Raw genomic sequence first — 19,899 nt, forward strand, 5'->3', positions numbered from 1 at the left:
AAGACGTGGAATTAGACGAAATAGACAATGTGTGAAAACTTGTATCATAAGCTCAATATAGATCATGAAGATAGAATTTCAAGGACGAACACTTGCCACACGCATACAGAAACATTTTATTGTGGAAGATACTGTGAAAGGAATTAATTTATTTATTTAAAAGTAATAATAACATTTTTAATCTAAAAGAAACATGTACGTATTATATACTTATGCCAAATTTCTTCACCTCTAGATAACTTTATCCAAGAGATATCCCAGATTACAATGAAGATATTTCCAGGATCCGCAACTTATCTAGAGGTGAAGAAATTGGACGTTAATTTAATATTACATACTTATTATACTTAAACAAATATTAATTTCTTTTAAAATAAAAGCAGCAGTACAAAAAACATATATATACAGAATAAACTCAAACCTATTTATTTTTGTTCAATATTTTTTCCATTAATCTATGTACACTATTCAAAGTTTGAAGCAGATTTTCATGTACTTGTAACCTTTTTCTTATCCAATGTAAGCCATTATTCGTCCAAAACGTTCCGTTGACGATCATTTTCCGCTGCTATCATTGCAGCATTAGTTTGCTCCATTGCATTCTGCAAACAACTGTAACACACACAAAAGAGAGATAAAATATTTTATTATATAATAAACTTGGCACACATATCATAATGCAATATTAAATATACTATCTGCAAAGCTTTAGCATTACTTTCTGAAATTTTCGCAAATCTTTTTCGTGTTTTTTACAATTGCACATCGTAAATTCTCTTTTTCTGTAAAATAAATAAATAATAACATACACATGTAGTCTTAATTTTATACATATATATTAGGATTTTCGGATAATAAAGAAATTGGAATAAATATTGAATGTTAATACGTATAAAAAATAAAAAAATAGATTAAACACAAAAATAGATTAATATATAATGAATATAAATAAGATAGAAGATATTTTGAATGTTTTATATCTTATATATATTTATTGTACATTATGTAACCTCTATTTCTCATTTCTTTACATTAATATTTAATATTTATTCTTACTCCTTCATTTTGTACATAGTTTTATGCGCATGTATATACTTTGTTTCAAAACAATTTGAACAAAAATTGTGCGTTTATTCTGCATTATACTACATTTTATATAAAACTGCACTACGCAACAGATTTTTTTTTTAATTTGTTGTATTGTTTTCGTTGTTCTCCTTCTTTTTGTATCAGTAGGTCTTCCTTTTGTAGGCCTTCCTTTTATATTGATTTTAACGACTTGTTCATTATTTAAACATTCTACATCTGTTAGCTCATCAGTTTTCTTATTTATCTCACTTTCTAATTTTTCTTCAAGCGTACGTGGTTCTGTAAATATAAATATGTAAATATAAATATGTGTGTATATGTGGTAAATACCAGGGAATGGAAGTAACTCATTATCTATATATATATATATATATACTTGTAATGAAGTTACAGTTACAAATTACCTTTTTACAAGATAACTGGTAACTGCATTACTTTCTTTTGGTAACTGTAATGGTAACGTAGTTACATTTTTTCGTAACGAATTTTACAATTACTTTTCGTTACTTTGCACACAATTGGACACACTTCGATTGGACACTAGACATAGGCGTTTGAGACTAGAAAGCTCTTAGGCACTTGACTGTTATAATTTGTAGTTGTCGATTTTAAAAAAGTAACGAAAAGTTACTTTCTCAAGTAATGGTAACTAGTTAGTTTTAAAAATTAGTAAGTAGTAACGGTAAGTAGTAGATAACTTATTACTCTTTCTATTCGATAACGAGTAATTTGTTACTTTTATAAAGTAACTTTCCATTCCCTGGTAAATATAATTTGTAATACATTAGGTGCATTTAATGGATTCAACAGTTGAGTAAGTGCTCGCTACTATTAATATATTCGTCTAGGTCTAATTAGATGATCTAAAAGAATAGAACAACAGCGAGCGCTCACTCAACTATTGAGTCCACTGAATGCAGTTATTAAATAGTCTTCATCTTATTGTGTAACAGTATATTATAAAATGCGTAGATAATAATTTCTTTGAATACATATATATATATATATATATATATATATATATATATTATATATGTATATATCTGTATGTAAAATATATTTTTTACCAGTATTAATATCTGTATCGCTTTCGACATTCACTATTTCGACTGACGTTATAACGACTGACGTTGTTATTGATGAATATTGAAGAATATCATTGTTTCCATTTTCTAATTGTATCTGCCTATGAAAAAAAAATATACAAAATGGCATTATACATTCTTATATATTAATTGCGTTAAAAAAAGTTGTTTTGTAACCGCTGTAATGAATCTCATTGTTAAATGATATGTTTTTAGATTTAATCCTGATTGTTGCTTGCACCCATTCGACAGAGATAAATCAAAGCTATTCTTAGAAGAAAATATTAGTAATCATACCAATCAACTATTGAACAACATAATATTTAATATTACAAAGATAGCACAAATACTTATAAAGTATTTACTATTAAATTTGCAATAGTTTCAAAGCAATTTTTCCAGAATATAATCATTATTGTACATTATATTAAACAGCTTCTGTTTTTCTGCATTCTGCTTTTGAACTTTTAATTTAAATGCATCCTTATATACTTATTTCATTGTACAAGTAGAAAATGCAGAAAAAAATAATAAGCTATATATTTTCATAGGGAACATAAAATAAAGATTGCACAAAACTAAGATCGTACAATGTGCAAACAAAAGAATGTATATACCTCTTCTTCTAGAATACTATTCACACGCTCACAATTATTTTCCACATATTTCAAATCAAATGATATGTTTCTGTAAATTATCTAAACCGTTTGTAGTGATTGAAAAATTTCCAGTTCAGTTTCTTTTATTTTTTAATTTAGATGATTTTTTTTATGCATTATTCTTTAAATTGCACCAAATCTGATAGTTATGTATATAAATACGTACATTTCATAATACGGTTGCCACTGTTTCACTACCTTACTAGGGCCATCGAATAATACATCATTGAGATTTGCTGTTAATTGTTCTCGTTGTTTTACACAGTGAATTTTATCTTCTTTAGTTATAAATCTGTTTGTTGCAAATTCTGAATGTGTCTCCATTATATTTCATCAATTCTTCGTTTTGTGCTCCCATTCTTAAAAGATATATTGCCGAGCTAAAAAAAACATTATTCATTTTTAATTTTATAAAAAAGTAAATATCATAAATAACAAAAAATTGTTATAAGATATATATTACCTAGACGATCTGTTGAAATAGTTTTGTAAAGCTACTAATTTTTTTTTGTAACATATCACAATTGTGCAGATCCTGTAAAAACAAAGTAAATTCTGTTTCAAAATATTTCAAAATATTTTCATATATGATAAATTTTGTTTTGCTTTTGCCATCCATTTTCTAAGATTATGTTGGCTATAACAGAAGAGGAGAAAAGTTAACGTATAAGCTAAATGCTATCTTCATAATATTAAATATTATGTTGCTCAATAGTTGATCCTAATATTTTCTTCTAAGAATAGCTTTGATTTATCTCTGTCTTATCGTAAGCAAAAACCGTCGTTAATAAACCATAGAATAGCATCTCTTCTCTAATATTCTGTAACTCGTTATGACAGTAACGATGTCATTTTTCTTTGCATAGCTTTTTTATTATATATAAAATCTGCACAACGACGATATTATTACTGTCATAATGAGTTAAAGAATATAAGAGCTGGTGGATTTGTTCGTCGAAGCCTCCGAACTTGTGGACGTTGATAGTTGAGTTACCTGATGCGGCATGCAAGTCATCACCGGCTGCAGAGAAAGAGAGATTCAAATAGTCGCAAAGAAAGAAATGCTTGCTGATCGGCTGGTTGATGAAAGGCATCTGATTGTGTTTAAAAACTGAAGGGTCAAGACCCCTCTGTGACAAGAGGGTCTTCTTAAGTCGCCTGGCTTTAGTTTTCCAACCTCCTCGTCGTGATCGACTCATCTGTGACAGAAATTGATGCATTCTAAAGTCTCCTTTTTTATAACGGAGTAGTGATGTATCTTTTATGAATGTTCCGTCACTTTGAACTTCTATACTGATGATATACTGAAGATCTGAAAAATCACAATAAAAATGATCCTAGCATTCAACTGGTTTTCTTACATTGTGCCATGTGCGCGTGCGCGCGTTGACGCATGCACATAAATCAGTCACGAAAGTATTAAAACACTTTTTGGATGGGTTTCGGAACGCAACTTGCTCATCGAATGATTGGTTCTTACTTGAAGGCTGTGGTCAAAATCTCACTACGAATGCTTTGAAACAATTTTTGACTGGTCAATTTGTAAAATTCTTTTTTCTAATTGGTCAATCAAATCTGAAGAAAACTTGTCTAAAAAAAAAGTGATCAGGAATATCATTAATTACATTTTTTGATTAAAAAATTTTGAAAAAATGATTCATCGCGTATGTTTATAAAAGGACTACTGTCGAAAAGGAGAGGATCTGTAGATTATGAAAATGGTAGGGTGCCACCTAAAGTGATCACAACCCTCTGGCAGCCAGGATAAAGAGGGTGAGTAATGAATGAATTTTTGTTCATTAAATGCAGATATCGCGTAGTTCAATAATTTTTTCATAATTTTTTTATATGATATTTCTGATCACTTTTTCTTAGACACTCTTAGGGTTTAGTGTTGCCCCCAAACTTCGATTTTTTTTACATTTCATCTGCGATAGGTGCACAAACTCGCGGTGGGATCTCGTACTATTATGGATCTAACACTCTAGCCACGTTCAACTATTCTACTAGCAAAGCTGTAAGTCCCATGGAGCCAGCGTATGATGTACACTCGCCGACTAAAAGGACTACAACAGATTTTTTTCTATGGTTTTCGGAATGCAATCTACTCACCGAGCGATTGATCTTTACCTATGATTCATAAGTAAGAACCAATCGCTTGGTGAGCAGACTGTATTCCGAAACTCAAAAAAAAGTGTTGCAACCTTTTAGATGAGTGTATCGGCGTAAAGGAAGGTAACCACAAGCTTTACGCCCGTTTTCATTACGGCACAAACATCGAGAGTCCCAATTATGAGATCCCTTGAATATCCATTTTGGAAATAAGCTTTGTAAATAGGCATGTAATTGGCTTATTGATCATTACGCCGACGTAAATACGCTCCATGTATCGCCCCAATAATTGTGCTTTCAAATGCAGATTTGTAGTAACCAATATTAAGGGAGGACGTTTGCAAGCCTCCAATTATTCGCGCTCAAACTTGATCGAAACCGTATCATCAAGTGAGTTCTTAATTATCACATTTTTCTGTATAAGTTTTCGCGTATCTTATTCTCATGATTATTATCTGTCTTATATAACGATTGATGAATGACTTCGGTTAACAAATTTATTATTGGTTTTATGATGCGAATTAGCGAACATTGACGTTCGCTAATTAATGTTTTTTCCCAAATAAAAGTTATTATGATATCATAATGATGTCAAAATGACTCTAAAAGGATCATTAAAAGTCATTTTTCAATCATTTTCGAATCATTTTAATGTCATTTTGACGTTATTATGACTTATTGTTCTCCTTGGGTTTTGTAACGATTTAGAGTTTTGCAATAATTAATTGATTATTATGTATCAAAACCTATTTTGAAAGAATTATGATCTTCCACCGCAAATCTTTAAGTATTTTTATACTCGGAGCGACATTCTATATAGAATACTTTAGTTTTATAAAAATTACATGTTGTCACAATTAAATGTTAACAATGTTAAATGTTAATCTAATTGTCTCGCGCAAGTGCGAAGTGTTGGCTATTTGGGACGTTGCGCTGAACATATAAATGCTTGTGAATAAAGTTTTCGCGTTCACGATACAAACTCACGCATCGTGTTACTACAATAACACGGTGCATCCTATCGTGATGGACGGCGTGTCAGCTGTTTAGCACAGTTGAAAAAGGATTCTTTTTCTAAAAAGTTTTAAAAATTCTTTTTACGTTTGAAAATGAACTAAGAATTGATGACATACTTGAATTTAAAAAAATTTTTTTTTTACTCTCTGTGTTATTTGGATGATCGGCTGACATTCATTGAATGTTACACATTATTAAAACATAATCTAATCAAACGAATGATAATAATCTCAATTCCCCGATATAAAAAATATAATAAGTTTGACTCTTGGGAATTAGTGCTGTACTATACAATAAATAATCTAATCAGACAACGATCATTTTATTCTTAAAACCAATTTAATCTTTCTAATTTGATAATGCAATAATATATAGATACGTATAAGCAATAAAAAATGACATATATAGAAAAAAATTTAATTTTTATACAATATATAATGTAACTTTTAGCATTAATTAATTTTTTTTATTATAAAGAATATTGTTTTTCTGTTTAAAAGGAAAAATTAAGACGAGTAGATTTTTATGTAAACACTCGTAAGCTTTATGATAAGAAATGTTATTCTTAAGATATTCGGCGTCGATTAATTGAAGTGGACAAGCCTATTGTACATATAATCGCAAACGATCGATTAAAACATCAATTTGCATTTAAGCGTAACTAACTCGATGTGCAGCACTCATGCTGTATGCAAAGCACGCGCAACCGATCGCAGGTAGTCAATTGCTACTTGCGCCTCGTACAAATTTCTACTTTGCATAGCGAAAGCGTCATTGTTTACATTGGAGTAATGATGCCGGTGGTATTAGTACTCGAAAGTTAGTACCGTGAAAGGAAGATATGTGTTCAAGTATTGATTCGACGCACGCGATGATTCTAATTTGTACTTTCGAATCGAAAATGAGAAGTGCGACTTGAAAGCAGAAACACTTTACACATTTAAAATATTCCAAACGATGAATCCTAATCAGTCTTTTTTAATGTCGAATAAAATGTTTCTTGAAACAATTTTTTAAATTTTCAACGTTACTTTACATTTATAATAAAGATCTAAATTTAGATTTTTTTAAAATCCAATCCATTCTATCTTTAAAATGTAATAAAAAAATCAAAATTCTCGATCAATCATTACATTATGTATACGATATTTAACTGAACAATTCTTACAAATTGTTTTAATTTAGAATTATTAGGAATTAAAGTATGAGTATTTTAACATTGAAATAAGTTTCTTTGTTGTAGATTCTAATATTTGTGATAAAAAATGTTACTTTCTAGCTTTGCCATTTAAATACACTGAGTGAAATATTTTCTATATTTGTGATTTTTTAATTACATATTACGTAATTATACATTATATAATTATCATTAGATAACGTAATGTTGTACAGTTACATTATATACTATTTTATACAGTTGCTCCAAAAAGTATTCATATACAGGCTATAAATTATAGTTAAATTATAATAATTACAACTTCCCTATAGTAACTACAGTTTGTAGTCATTTTGGTATCAATGTAATGTATGTATTGATAAGACTCTACATATATCTATTATTATTATTAACATTGTAGCAGTAATAATGGTAGCATATATTTAATTATGAAGTCATAAATATCAAAAACTTTTTTCTCAGTGTAGAAATAGAACGCGTCAGTCTTTTGGAAAGTTACATCAACAATATTTTCCTAGTTATAAATCATTAATTGCAATTACAGCAACAAATAATGCAAACACCACGGATCTTGTTTAAATTAAGACAGTAGTCGGACGAGCAGCTAAGGTGTCGATAATGAATCTCCGTGTTAATTAGCCTTCGGCCAAGCAAGGCGATAGGTAGTTCGTCGTGGCATACTGATATCTGCCTTCTTGCCTGGATGAAGTAAAGCTTAACTGAAACGTCACGCCACTTGTTACTCGTTAGTGTGCACGATGCCATCTTTACTGGCGGCCCAGTTACATCGTCTCCGGTATCAATATCAGCACGACCGTGTAATTAACAATGTTTCTCGGCTCTTTATCTGTTTCAGAGAAATGTGCTGCTTCTCGATAGATTTTGGACGGAGATGCTTATCCAATTTATCAATGCTAATCCGAAATCAATCGTTAAGTAGATGATAAACGTCGGAAAATCAAACAGATATGTTATCGCTTTATTGCTCGCATTTTTGAATCTTCAAATTGTTCTATTTAGAAAAAACTTATTGTAATTAAAATGTCCATGAATTTTACACGAAAAGAATGGTTTTGCTAATGTATATGTATGTGTATTGTGTATTTAGCTGGATACAGAAAATTATGTTGTTCGAACTACCATTGTGTTGAACTATCAAAATAATTTAGGATGTACGAACAAGTTGCTGGAATGTTAAAACTTTTTGCTACATTGTTCATCATAATTGAAATTCCACGTAATTATTTTGATGCTTCAATAAAATTATTTTCAGTTTTGTATCTAGCTAAATTTTTAGATTCTGCAAAATTGGTCTTTCTGTATATTCCATTTTCAAAAACATATTCAATTTTGTGACGTAAAAGTATATCAATTTGAAAAAATCTCGATTTAAATTTGTTTTCCGCAAGCATGTGCGCGCTTTGAAAAATAATTATATTAATATTATATTTGTTTAGATAAACTTTTACTTAAAAAATATATTTCTTTAAATATATTTTATTACTTAAAATATACTGTACAAAATTATATATTATACTGTATACACTATATTATATAATATAATATATAAAATTAAACGAAATATCACATTATTTGTTTTCTTGAGAATATCTGAGTATTTGAACTTGAAGTGATTATTAGAAATTTATATAGCAATATGTTTAAAAGCTCTCTCTTCTTTATTAATAAATTATTTTGTATAAATACAGCTCGATATATAGTACAATTAGAAGCAAACTTGAGAATCTAAGCATGCACAAAGCATTTATATGATATTTATATTTAATACCATTTCGTCAAAAACAAAGCGAAAGGGTTAATGACGAAGTCAGGTGAAGTCCGCGTGTCCTCGCGGACAGGTCCGCGAGAAGAGATCCCATCTGGAACGTATCTCTTGCGCGTCGACAGAGAGCTCTTCCATTACTGGGCGGTGGTCCGTCGTTATATCTGGAACAGTCTACTGCGGCCGCTGATCTGATAGCTCCGGGATTTATGGCGACCCTGATGGTCCATTTAGCGCTGACACGACTGGACGAGGATACCGAGGCGCGCTTTCGCGTGTGTGCGCGCGACAATACGGAAATATCTCGTTAAAAACAGGTTGGGTAGGCTGCTAGATTGAGCGATTTGATTGCACGCGCATGGATGCGTTCATTGCACGAATTGAGGAACTGCACCAAAGAAACGTTCATTCAAATTACGCGCGCAGCGCGTTTAATCGATCTAAGATAATAGTACATTGAAAAAAGTTACTAAATCTTTTAATACATATTGTTTTAATATTACTAAATATAAATATTTATTTACAGCAATATTTACTCAATAAAAAATGATAATTAAACTAAATTAAGTTTCTTGTCCCAATTGTAAATAAATATATGTTTACATTTAATAAATATTTACTTAGAACTTTCCAAACAAATATTTATTAAAATTTAGTATTTTTTTAAGTGTAAATTATAGGCAGTTTAAATCTTCTGTTTAGAGCACGATTGTTTTATTGCATTTGCGGCAATAAAATAAATAAGTTTATTATGCAATTATGTACGGAATTTGATAGGGCGCACTGGTTTTGTGAGAAGCACATTAAGAAACTAATTATCGCTAAGGGGAGATCGGTAAGATAAACCCACGAGTGCGCATTTAATGGCGGATAAGTTTAGTGCGGAGTCCTCCATAATGGCAGCAAATGTATTATACTTTTGCCAGATAGAATCATCAAATAGGTAAATAAGTACCACAATTAGCGTTTACTGCGATAATAAAATGATACTGCACCGCGCGAATACGAGTGCCTCTACAAAAAGAAACGCGAAAATAACCGAACTCTCCACCCATCTCTGATTCCGAGATGTCCTGTCCGTTCACAATTGGCAAAAATAAAATTCTTTGCATTAATAAACACATCCATTGATTACGCTCGTATATACATTGTAAGGAAGTACGTTTTCTGTCTCTCTCGAGAAATTATGTTACGTGAAAAATTATGAAATGTGAAAAAATACGACTTTTTCAAATTCTTATGTTTTCTTGTTTCTATCAATTTAAACTCTTCAAATATTTCTAATAATTTAACTTTAATTGATATTAGCTTATTTAATGAACTCGAATATATTTTTCAATTACGTTGTAAATTGTTGATAAAAGTTTTTTGCAACCTTACAGAATTTTAAGTTGCATAATCTTATCTCTTAGAGATAAGAGAGTTTTGATTTTTAAAATGAAAAAGATTCAATTAACATTAACACGTTAAGCAAAAATGCATTTTTTTTTAATTTAAAGTATATAGAAAAATATCATTCTGCTATAAGAAAAATGATTATTTAGTTTACCTTTTTTTTGTAAGTACCCTGATAGAAATGTATGCAGTTTTGCTTAGACACCTATCCAGTTACTATCTAATATTACTGTATTCTCATTAGTTGTGCCAATACTGAGTATAAAATGGACAATGTCCGTTTCATAAGCAGACTTATTAATTAATTTAATATCTATTATTTGTTGTGTTTCTATTCAGTAAATGGATTCAGATTTTACGCAACTTTTGTATGCAGTAACTGCAAGTAAAGCGTCACATCCTGATTGGGATTCTAAGTAGTTTTCCTTCTCAGTTAGTAGACAGAAATTAGTATAATTGTTTAATAATTGTTCAAAAAATGCATGAAATTTCTATCAGTTATCTTTAGCAAAGAATATTTTCTTAATACTATATAGGCTTAAAATATACTTATTACAAATTTGAGAGAGAGAGAAAGAGAGAGAGAGAAAGAGAGAGAGAGAGAGAGAGAGAGAGAGAGAGAGAGAGAGATTCATATACTAAAAACAAGAATTTATTATATTTTAAAGAATATTAACGAAAAATTTTAGCAAAAAAATGACTTTTTATACTAATCAAATTTATTTTAAATTTAAAGGTGCATCTAGATTATCGAATCGAAGTCATGAAATGAATCTCGAACAGAGCTTTGAGCTGTAAGCCGCAAGTTGAGTTTCTAGCCGATCTTCGAACTGAGTTTCGAGTATAGAGCTTCGAGTTAAGTTTCGAGGTAAGCTTTGAATCGAATCTTGAACCGAACTTCAAACCAAATTTTACAATTGTTGCAGATATTTCTGCGGTTTATAGTGTAATTTAATTTTATTTTGTATCTAATAAAAAATACACGTATATGAACAATATATAATAAATTAAAAATAGCTGTCGCAACATACATTTAGGCATATAAATTATGTTACAAAAAAAAAAGCGAAAACAAGAGAAACATTAGTGATAAATGTTATTATTTTTTCGGGCGAAATATAGTAGTTATGATTTACTCTAAGATCTAAAAGTGGAGTTTACAGAATAAAAAAATTTAGAATATATTTTGATTAAGTTTGATTGATGAATTTATGATTACCTATCTAGATTTGCAGATTTATGTGAACTTTTGAAATATATATTTAAAACAAATAATTAATATTTAAATAGCATGTATTTTTCTGTGCGCACGCTGAATTTGCGAATATTAGTTAAGAAAATTTCGAGGAATATCATTTAAGAAATATTATAGTATTTCCAAGAATCGCAACACATTCAAAAAAATGAAACGACCGATTAAAATCAAGCTCTAATAGAGACAGAGAATTCGTATATCATAATGTGGTAATTATATCATTGCGATGCACGATGGCGCAATGACATTAACAATTTCTCAGCGCGGCGGCGAACGTGCTCACCGCGGGCAATGCTTATTAAAGCGAAGCCTGGAAAAGATAGGCATTTTTCATCGATACATTGGACAGGGTGATAAAATCTGCGGGATATACGGCCAGCTCGCGGATAGATACTCACGCGCTTTAGCCCTCAAAGATTCATGCGCGATGAACGTGAGACCGGCATTATAAGCGCCTTTAATTCATTAATAGTCGCACAAATGATAATTGATACATAATTGCCGGGCACGGCCGAAGTCTCTTGAGCGTGGGATACCCGGGGAAAAGCATCGTAAATTGGTGACGTTCGCGTCGTAGTCTGATTATTGAGCCTGCACGCTGAAAAATGCAAAGTAATTTATGAGCTAAAATTTTAGTGAATTTTATGGAATATGCAGATCCATATAGGGACAAGCGCCCACTTATGTAAAATTTACTTTACTTTTCTGGTAAATGAGCCATCGTTATATACAGTCATACTGTAAGGTACTTTTTATTAAGGTACTTTTTATTAAGGTACTTTTTGTAAGGTACTATTTCGTAAAATAAATCTATAAATTATCACACATCTCACTAAAATTTATTTTATCGATGTATTTTTTGGCTTAGCCTGACAAAATTTACTTTACTGCGCGATAAAAAATATAAGTATATAAAGTCAAGTATAAGTTATTCTTGCTTACAGTCTTAAGAATAGTAAGTATGATTTACTTTACTGTGTATTTTGTGTTTTAGCGGAGCACATGAAAGTATTACGTATTTTATACTTAAAATTGGAAGATTGAAAGTTTTCTGTACTTTGTAATTTAAATAATAAGATTGTCAGTCTCAGTATTCGAAATACAAAAATACGAAATACTCCCATGAAATACAAAACATTTTCATGTGTTCCGCTTAAAATACTTTTAATTAAAAACAGTATTTACAAGCCAAGACAATTTAAATAATTGTCTTGGCTTGTAAATACTGTTTTTAATTAAAAGTATTTTAAATACATTCCCAGCTCTATGTTTCAACGTCGTAAAACGATAGGCGCGCGAGGCAATAATCGCGCCTGCGATTATCTGCCGCTTCGCGATCGTCGCGCAGATTTCGCCAATAGCTCTCAGCGCGATTGCGAAGAACATGATTCCACAAGTGTCTCTTTTATGAGCACGTATACACGAATATATGTGCGCGACGCATTTATTTATGCAATTGAACGAAGAGACTCGGCCGCTGGATTTATATCTCGCGTACCCCAAATATTTCGCTCGATCACTTCCTGGGTGATCCTACGTAGAAATTAGTAACTCTCAGTTTTTACGATTTCTCCCTCTAAACGAGCTCCTCTCTAAATATGGCATTGGAGTATTTCCGAGGCGTTTTATTCTACGCCCGATATTTTCTTGCCTCTCGCAATATATTATATATCACCGTGCATGTATATCTTAATTTTTCTGCCGCGTGCTTAGAGCGAGCGCACTCGCCTGGGAAATCGTCGAATAGGTGCAACGTTCTCGTAACCTTGAGGCCGTCGAAGTAACTGGATAAGGTAAAGGTAATAATCGCGAGCACGGTGGCATACAGACGCCTTTCTACATCGCCTTAGTCGCGACGGTGAACTGATTTCCCAGATAATTGTGCAATTGAATTTGTTGAGCGACCTTGGCTACCTCTATGCTGATGATATCATCGCTGATTTAATTATCATTTATCGCCATTTTTGATTCACCGCGAATACCTTGTACCGTACACGATGACTTAATAACAATTCCGACTAATCTTGAAGACACGCGTGACTCACTTCACTCCACTTTGCCTTCCAATCGTACACTTTAATGACTTCTGCTAAGAAATGAACAATTAACTAATGATTTATTTAAATTATTAATAATTGTTTTGTATATTAAAGTTCCTTATCGCTACTGTCTTTTTAAACTTTACTGTCTTTATTACTCTAAGTGTGTAATATTTCGCATACTTTTAAATATAAACGTGTGCATTATAGTCTAACGTACGTCGACATTAATTGCCAATGGTAGCCGTTAATGGCCGAGGCGTTATGCAAACTTAATATCGCGGAGGAGCAATAATGAACTCGTGTGATGTAAAAATATCAATATTTCTCCGGAGCGTTCAACATCCGCGAAATGCGTAAGATGCATTTTACGGCGGATTTTCTTGCGTGTGCGTACATACATATGCAACTGGCACCGCCGGCCGCCGTGGGAAACGTGACACGAGCTAGCTCCTAAACCTGAAAAGTCGTTTCGAGACTGTAGATAGGGGTCGCCGGTCAGTAGCTGGTAGAATTCATTCGTATACTCGCAAATACCGTCGGTAACTGCGCGCAATAAATTACTTATTTGCTTGTCACGAGGCCTGTCGAAGCAACATTTTCCGTCATCAAATTGCACGATGTTGCGCTAAGATATTAAATGGTGGAATCGAATGACTCTTTCCGGAATGACGTTTTCCAGGAGGAGAAGATGAAAACCATTAAAACTGACTGTATCATTAATTAGCATCATATAATATACACAGTAGATTATGAATTAACAAACTTATTATTTATTATAATTTAATTTATTATTTATTTCAATAACTGTTTTGCTGAAGTATCTAAAAATTTAATTAGAGAGATATACTGATGATACATAATTTTATTGAATTATCAAAATAATTATGTACGATGTTTAAACTGGTTGCTACACTGAAAAAGATGTACTAAATTTTAATAAATCATTTGCTTGAATAGTGTCAACTAAATATTCACTAAAAGTAAAGATATATTTATTTAGTACAAGAATCATTAATTTGATTTAACTCATCATCATTTCTTTTTAGGAATTAAATGTAATATTTAGCACGGGACATTATACCGCGTCTCCTGATTTACTGTAAGTAAATGTTTAATTGGCACTATTCAAATAAATATTTTTTTATTAAAATATTTATTAAAATTTAAAATATTTTTCAAAGCAGAATGCTAAAATTGTTTACAGCATTTCCTATCATATCTAAGTTTTATATATAATTATTTTGATGGCTCAACAAAATTATTTACAGATCTATATCTATTTAAGTTTATAGATATTTCAGCAAAATCATTCTTTCCATGTAATTATTAATTAAAAAGTTAAGAATGTAAGGAGATTTGAAATCTAAAATTTCTTTCTCTTTCTCTGTCTCTCTCTCTCTCTCTCTCTCTCTCTCTCTCTCTCTCTCTTTTTCTCTCTCATCCCTTAACTCATGTATTGCTCGCTTCTTTATTTTCGTTTTCATTTATCGTTGTCTTATACTTCATAGTGCTCGTTTTTTTTGTATTATTATTTTTTATATTATATTTTCTTCTTTCTTTTTTTAATGCGTACTATTTTTTAGTTCAGATATTTCCATTTTACTTATTGATTATTTATAATTTTTTTTATATATCATTGTTCACTAGATTATGATCACTATCACTTATTCTTAGAGGACTTGCACTGGAATGTAAATAAATGCTTTATCTATCTCTTTAATTTTTCTCAAGCGATCATCTATAATAGTTTATAATATAACTTCATCTGTAAACTAGCTTATGAAATTGTGGTCAATAATTACATAATGATAATAACGTGTAAAAATTAGTTGTTATATTAAATATTGTATAGGCTTATTATTAGAGAAAGTAATCCAAATACGATGAACTTAGCTTATACTGACGTCCGTGCGAAATTACTGAAAGATGAAATGAATATCTACATGCTGCAAATCACACATTTCTCTTTGGGAATATATAATTATATTCCTCTAATACCACATGATTATTATGAATACGAATGTGCGAGGCTTTACAGTCAATATGTTATCTACGGTTAAATCGCCGCTGTCTTTAATCAAGTAGCTGGGCGATTCATTACGCGCGCATTCATGTGCACTTGTAATTTCGCTTTGCAACATTTTATAAGATTGTTAATCTGCATCGAATCGTATCGTAAAGATCGCGAGATATGACAGCTGCTGCGGCAATGGCATACAATTTCCGCAATGCTGCGTCACGCAAATACTATTATGCATGTCTGCCTTCTACAAATAGACCCGTTGTCTCACCGGAGTCTAGTTGTTTAAATGATAATGACAGGGTAATGGCACGTAAGAATATAATTAAATTATAGAGTTGAGAGAAAGATGTAACAAGAAATCGATCGTTTTTTAAACAAAATGTTAATGATAGTGTCGATACGGATCGTTGAAATAATCAAAGTTACGTAATTAGATATAAATAGTTAATATATTCTTGATATTATTGAATAGATGATTATATATTTAAAATAAATCGCTTTATGATCCATTATAAGCCTCTGAGAAAAAGGTGTAACAGAAAATTAATTCTTTTCTAACAAAATGTTTTCGATTAACAATACCGTTATTACAAATGATCTTCTAAATAATTAGAATCACGTAATTAGATATAAATAGAGTAATATTCTTAGCATTATTGGGGATATAACATTTTTAAAACAGATCATTTTATGATTCATTAATATCTGCGAATTTATGAGAAATAATGTAAGTATTTGAAAAATTATGAACTTAATTTTTAAAAGAATAATCCGGAAATTGTATGAGATATCCTGTCGTATCATGATAATTACTATAATTAACGTAATTGCTTTAATTGCCATTCGTTTAATGCGAGAGTGCCAACATTTAATGCGAGATATTTATATTTTTAAGTTACGAAACTAGTAATATTTTTAGTGTCATCCATAATAATTGAATTAGTGCCTCATTACGTTCTCACATCCTTAAAAATCAGACTTTCCACGGCGGGCAGTGTTTGAAAACCCGTTTGTGCCGCAATCGCAATCGCATTGCTCTTCCGTTATGCGTTTGTTTTTTTTTTTCACGCTAAGACATTAAGGCGCGTAAAATTAAACGATAAACGTAATAAGCGCCGGACCCTTTTATGAGCCGCGAATGTTTTCGTAATTCACTTTCTAATGCTCGGCTAAAATTATAGCGTCACTTTTACCACGCCGTTATCCCGTTCTCTTCTCAACGTGTGTGATCGCGCAAACACGCCGCGTATGTGCCTGTGAACTATGATTTACAATGCAACGTGCGACGCTCGCAAAAAGATGATTTCATTCCCATTCTCATTTGCGCATCGCCGTGCAATCGGGCTGTAACCATTGTTCTTTTTTTCAAGGAGCATGAAATCCTCACATTAATCCTCGGTAACTGCAGTCTGCTCAAATCTGACCCTGACATTTTATACAGCGTAAGATACTTCATATGATTTATTATCCTTCCTTAAAATCACTTCTTGACTTTACCTAGTCATTTCTTCTCGTTAATTTCTAGTTATAAATTATGTTATCAAGTATACAGGTTATATATCAATATATTATTATTGTTATAATTATCTTATTATTATATCCACTTTATACACATTTGGTTAGAAATTAAATAATAAAGAAATTACATAAATAAACAAAAGTTGTTTCAACAGAGGAGACTTTAAATTTCTGATTGATATCGCATAAAATTTGATTACAAACTATGCCGTAAAATTGCAGCTCAAAATTCAAACTGTGGATTATTTTGACTCATAGTGACAATAAAGGGATGATAATGCTATTATAGTAAGTTCTTCAAAGGCTGTAAAGAGCTTATTGCAAAAAATATTACCCCACAATTTACCTGCAACTTATCAATAAATAGAGGAAAATATTTGATATATTTTTTAAAAAGTTATATAAAGTTAAAGAAGATGAATTTCTTTTTTTTTTTTAAACAATAAAATTATGGATACTTTTGCATATTAATTATAGTTATGATTTAAAAAATTTTATTGAGAGAAAGATGAAAGAAAATTAACTAATTAAATCAGATGATATCATATAGACTATATTCATCCCGACAAACCAAAATTTATCTTACACGTTACGACTGGGTTATATTGAGAGGCGATGAGTATACTTGACACCTTTAATGCAGTGGTTTCATATATGACTCGAATTATATGCCGCATATACAAATATATATATACACCCACTAATGATGACAAATATATAGCTGCGCGAAGTACTACTCGCAATTAATAACATTCGCGGACAACATTAGCCTCTCGTTACGTTCAAAGTAGATGCGCGTACTGGGTTATACGCAAACGTATATTTTATCGTGGTGGTAATCGCGCGGCTTTACGAAGTGTACTCTTATTTGCAGGCGAGCTAGTCTCGAGGCCGCGTATACGAAGCTTTTCTCCTGTTTGACGCTCTTACGTGAAGATGCGACGCGACGTGTCAATTTATAATCATCAAGAAATCACGCCGCGATTACTGTCAGGAAGATGTCTCATTAGCGCCGAGATCGACGTGAATCGATCACACGGGATACATCCGTGCCTCATTTAAACCTGTCGCGATTTAGTATGCCACACGTATAATGTATACAACGATAATAATTATAGAAACAAGATACCTACTTATATTAAAGTATCTCTCTCTTTCTCAGAAAATATTTCTAACGAGAGAAAAAAATATTCTTGAAGCATACATAATTTTTTCGCAATCTTATACAGTATAAAAATAAATCAATATTAAGATTAGATCAATAATTCTTATTTTCCTCCTTCGAAGTAAATCAGATTGACTTATTATCTTCAGACAAAGATAATATACATAAATTAAGTATAAATCTTTAGCTTTAACATTATAATGCACGATACTCTGGCACCATAATATTTGAATAAAACCGATGTCCAAAATTATTTTATACATTTAAGAATTTTACATTTATGAGTATATAATATTTTCTATGGATGTATAATTTTAAGCAAAAATTTAAATTTACAATTACTAACATGTTTAATTGACTCAAGCTCCTTTCTTGGCATGTCATGTTGGAAGAAATAAAGATTCTAATTTATTCTACTAAAATATTATTTAATCGAAAATACTGAAATGTTATATTGAAAAAAATAAAGGTATAATATAAATTTATCGCAAAAAAATTGTTTAAACTCGTGAAAAAATAAAGTAGAAAAATAAAGAAATGTCCTAATAATAAGTTAATTTTTAAATACAACATTTTTATTGATTAATTGATTTATTTATATAAATTATAAAGATATTGTACGCATTACACATTATATCTGAAAGGATCAATTTACTTGTATTTTATCAGGTAACCGACAGAGATATCTGATAGATTTATATTTTATCGCATAAATATTGCACAATTCTTTAAATTTATGTATAAATTAATTAATAAGATTTGATGTTTAAATAATTTCTTGTTTGTGATTAAATTGTACAATTTAAGACTAGATATCCTTCAGATTGTGAGACCTGCGTAAAATACGTGCAAAGTATTTAATGTCTACTTTATAGAGGCTACAACGTTTTCTAATAGTAATGGCCATCATCAATCGCATAGTGACGCGAAAGACGCATGGACGCGATACGGATGGTATGGCCTACGAGTTTCTTGTAGTCACTTCCATAATCGTACCTGTTGTTTTCTATTTTGTTAACATTGTCTGAGAACTCGGAATGAGTGATTTGTCTATCGAATAGAACTCATAAAACAACGTTAGACGTTGATCACGCGTTTCTCTTTCTAATGTACACTTTTTTTCTTAATTCCTTACTTTTCTCGTTAATATATGGATCGTGCAAAAAATTTACATTTAATAATTATATAGTAAATCAATAACTACATATTGAAATTTACGTAATTATTAATTGAGCAAAAGATATCGTAGAAAGCGTTTTCTAAATCTTATAAAATGGTGTATCTCAATAAATATTATAAATTGATTTCAGATTGGTCTTTAATGATCACTTTCTATCTGAAGAAATGTTTAAATGCTGAAGAAGCTGTCATTTTAACTTTTCCAATTTATATAATATCTTTAGCAATTCCGTTCAAAATTTGTGTATGAATAAATTATTTTTTATAAGAAAATGAAGATAATTGATATCTTTTCTGTGTAATTTGCCAGTATTTATTTTTGATGCTAATATAATTTATTTCACTTTACTATAGCTCTACTATAACTTGTTGAAATCCTGCTGACGTATCTGACTGAAAC

The 19,899-nt window shown here is 30.7% G+C and overlaps 1 protein-coding gene across 4 annotated transcripts; it reads right to left on the bottom strand.

The window, feature by feature from the left end:
* Positions 1 to 399: 399 nt before the first annotated feature.
* Positions 400 to 9,142, bottom strand: LOC105149255 (uncharacterized). 4 transcript variants are annotated; one of them, XM_011061544.2, is made up of 6 exons: positions 8,929 to 9,142; positions 3,828 to 4,032; positions 3,297 to 3,368; positions 3,000 to 3,213; positions 2,157 to 2,275; positions 740 to 1,368 (listed from the first exon to the last, which is right to left on the bottom strand). In XM_011061544.2, the coding sequence occupies exons 4-6, from the start codon at positions 3,155 to 3,157 to the stop codon at positions 1,061 to 1,063; spliced, it is 585 nt and encodes a 194-aa protein (XP_011059846.1). In that variant the 5' UTR covers positions 3,158 to 3,213; positions 3,297 to 3,368; positions 3,828 to 4,032; positions 8,929 to 9,142; the 3' UTR covers positions 740 to 1,060. The 4 variants fall into 4 exon arrangements, with proteins under 4 accessions (XP_011059844.1, XP_011059846.1, XP_011059845.1 ...); XM_011061543.2 differs by lacking the exon at positions 8,929 to 9,142 and adding an exon at positions 4,113 to 4,238; XM_087404935.1 differs by lacking the exon at positions 8,929 to 9,142 and adding an exon at positions 4,195 to 4,212.
* Between the last annotated feature and the right edge of the window lie 10,757 nt (positions 9,143 to 19,899).

Source organism: Acromyrmex echinatior, chromosome 1 (assembly GCF_024713525.1).
Source record: "Acromyrmex echinatior isolate Ae372 chromosome 1, ASM2471352v2, whole genome shotgun sequence".
NCBI lineage: Eukaryota > Metazoa > Arthropoda > Insecta > Hymenoptera > Formicidae > Acromyrmex > Acromyrmex echinatior.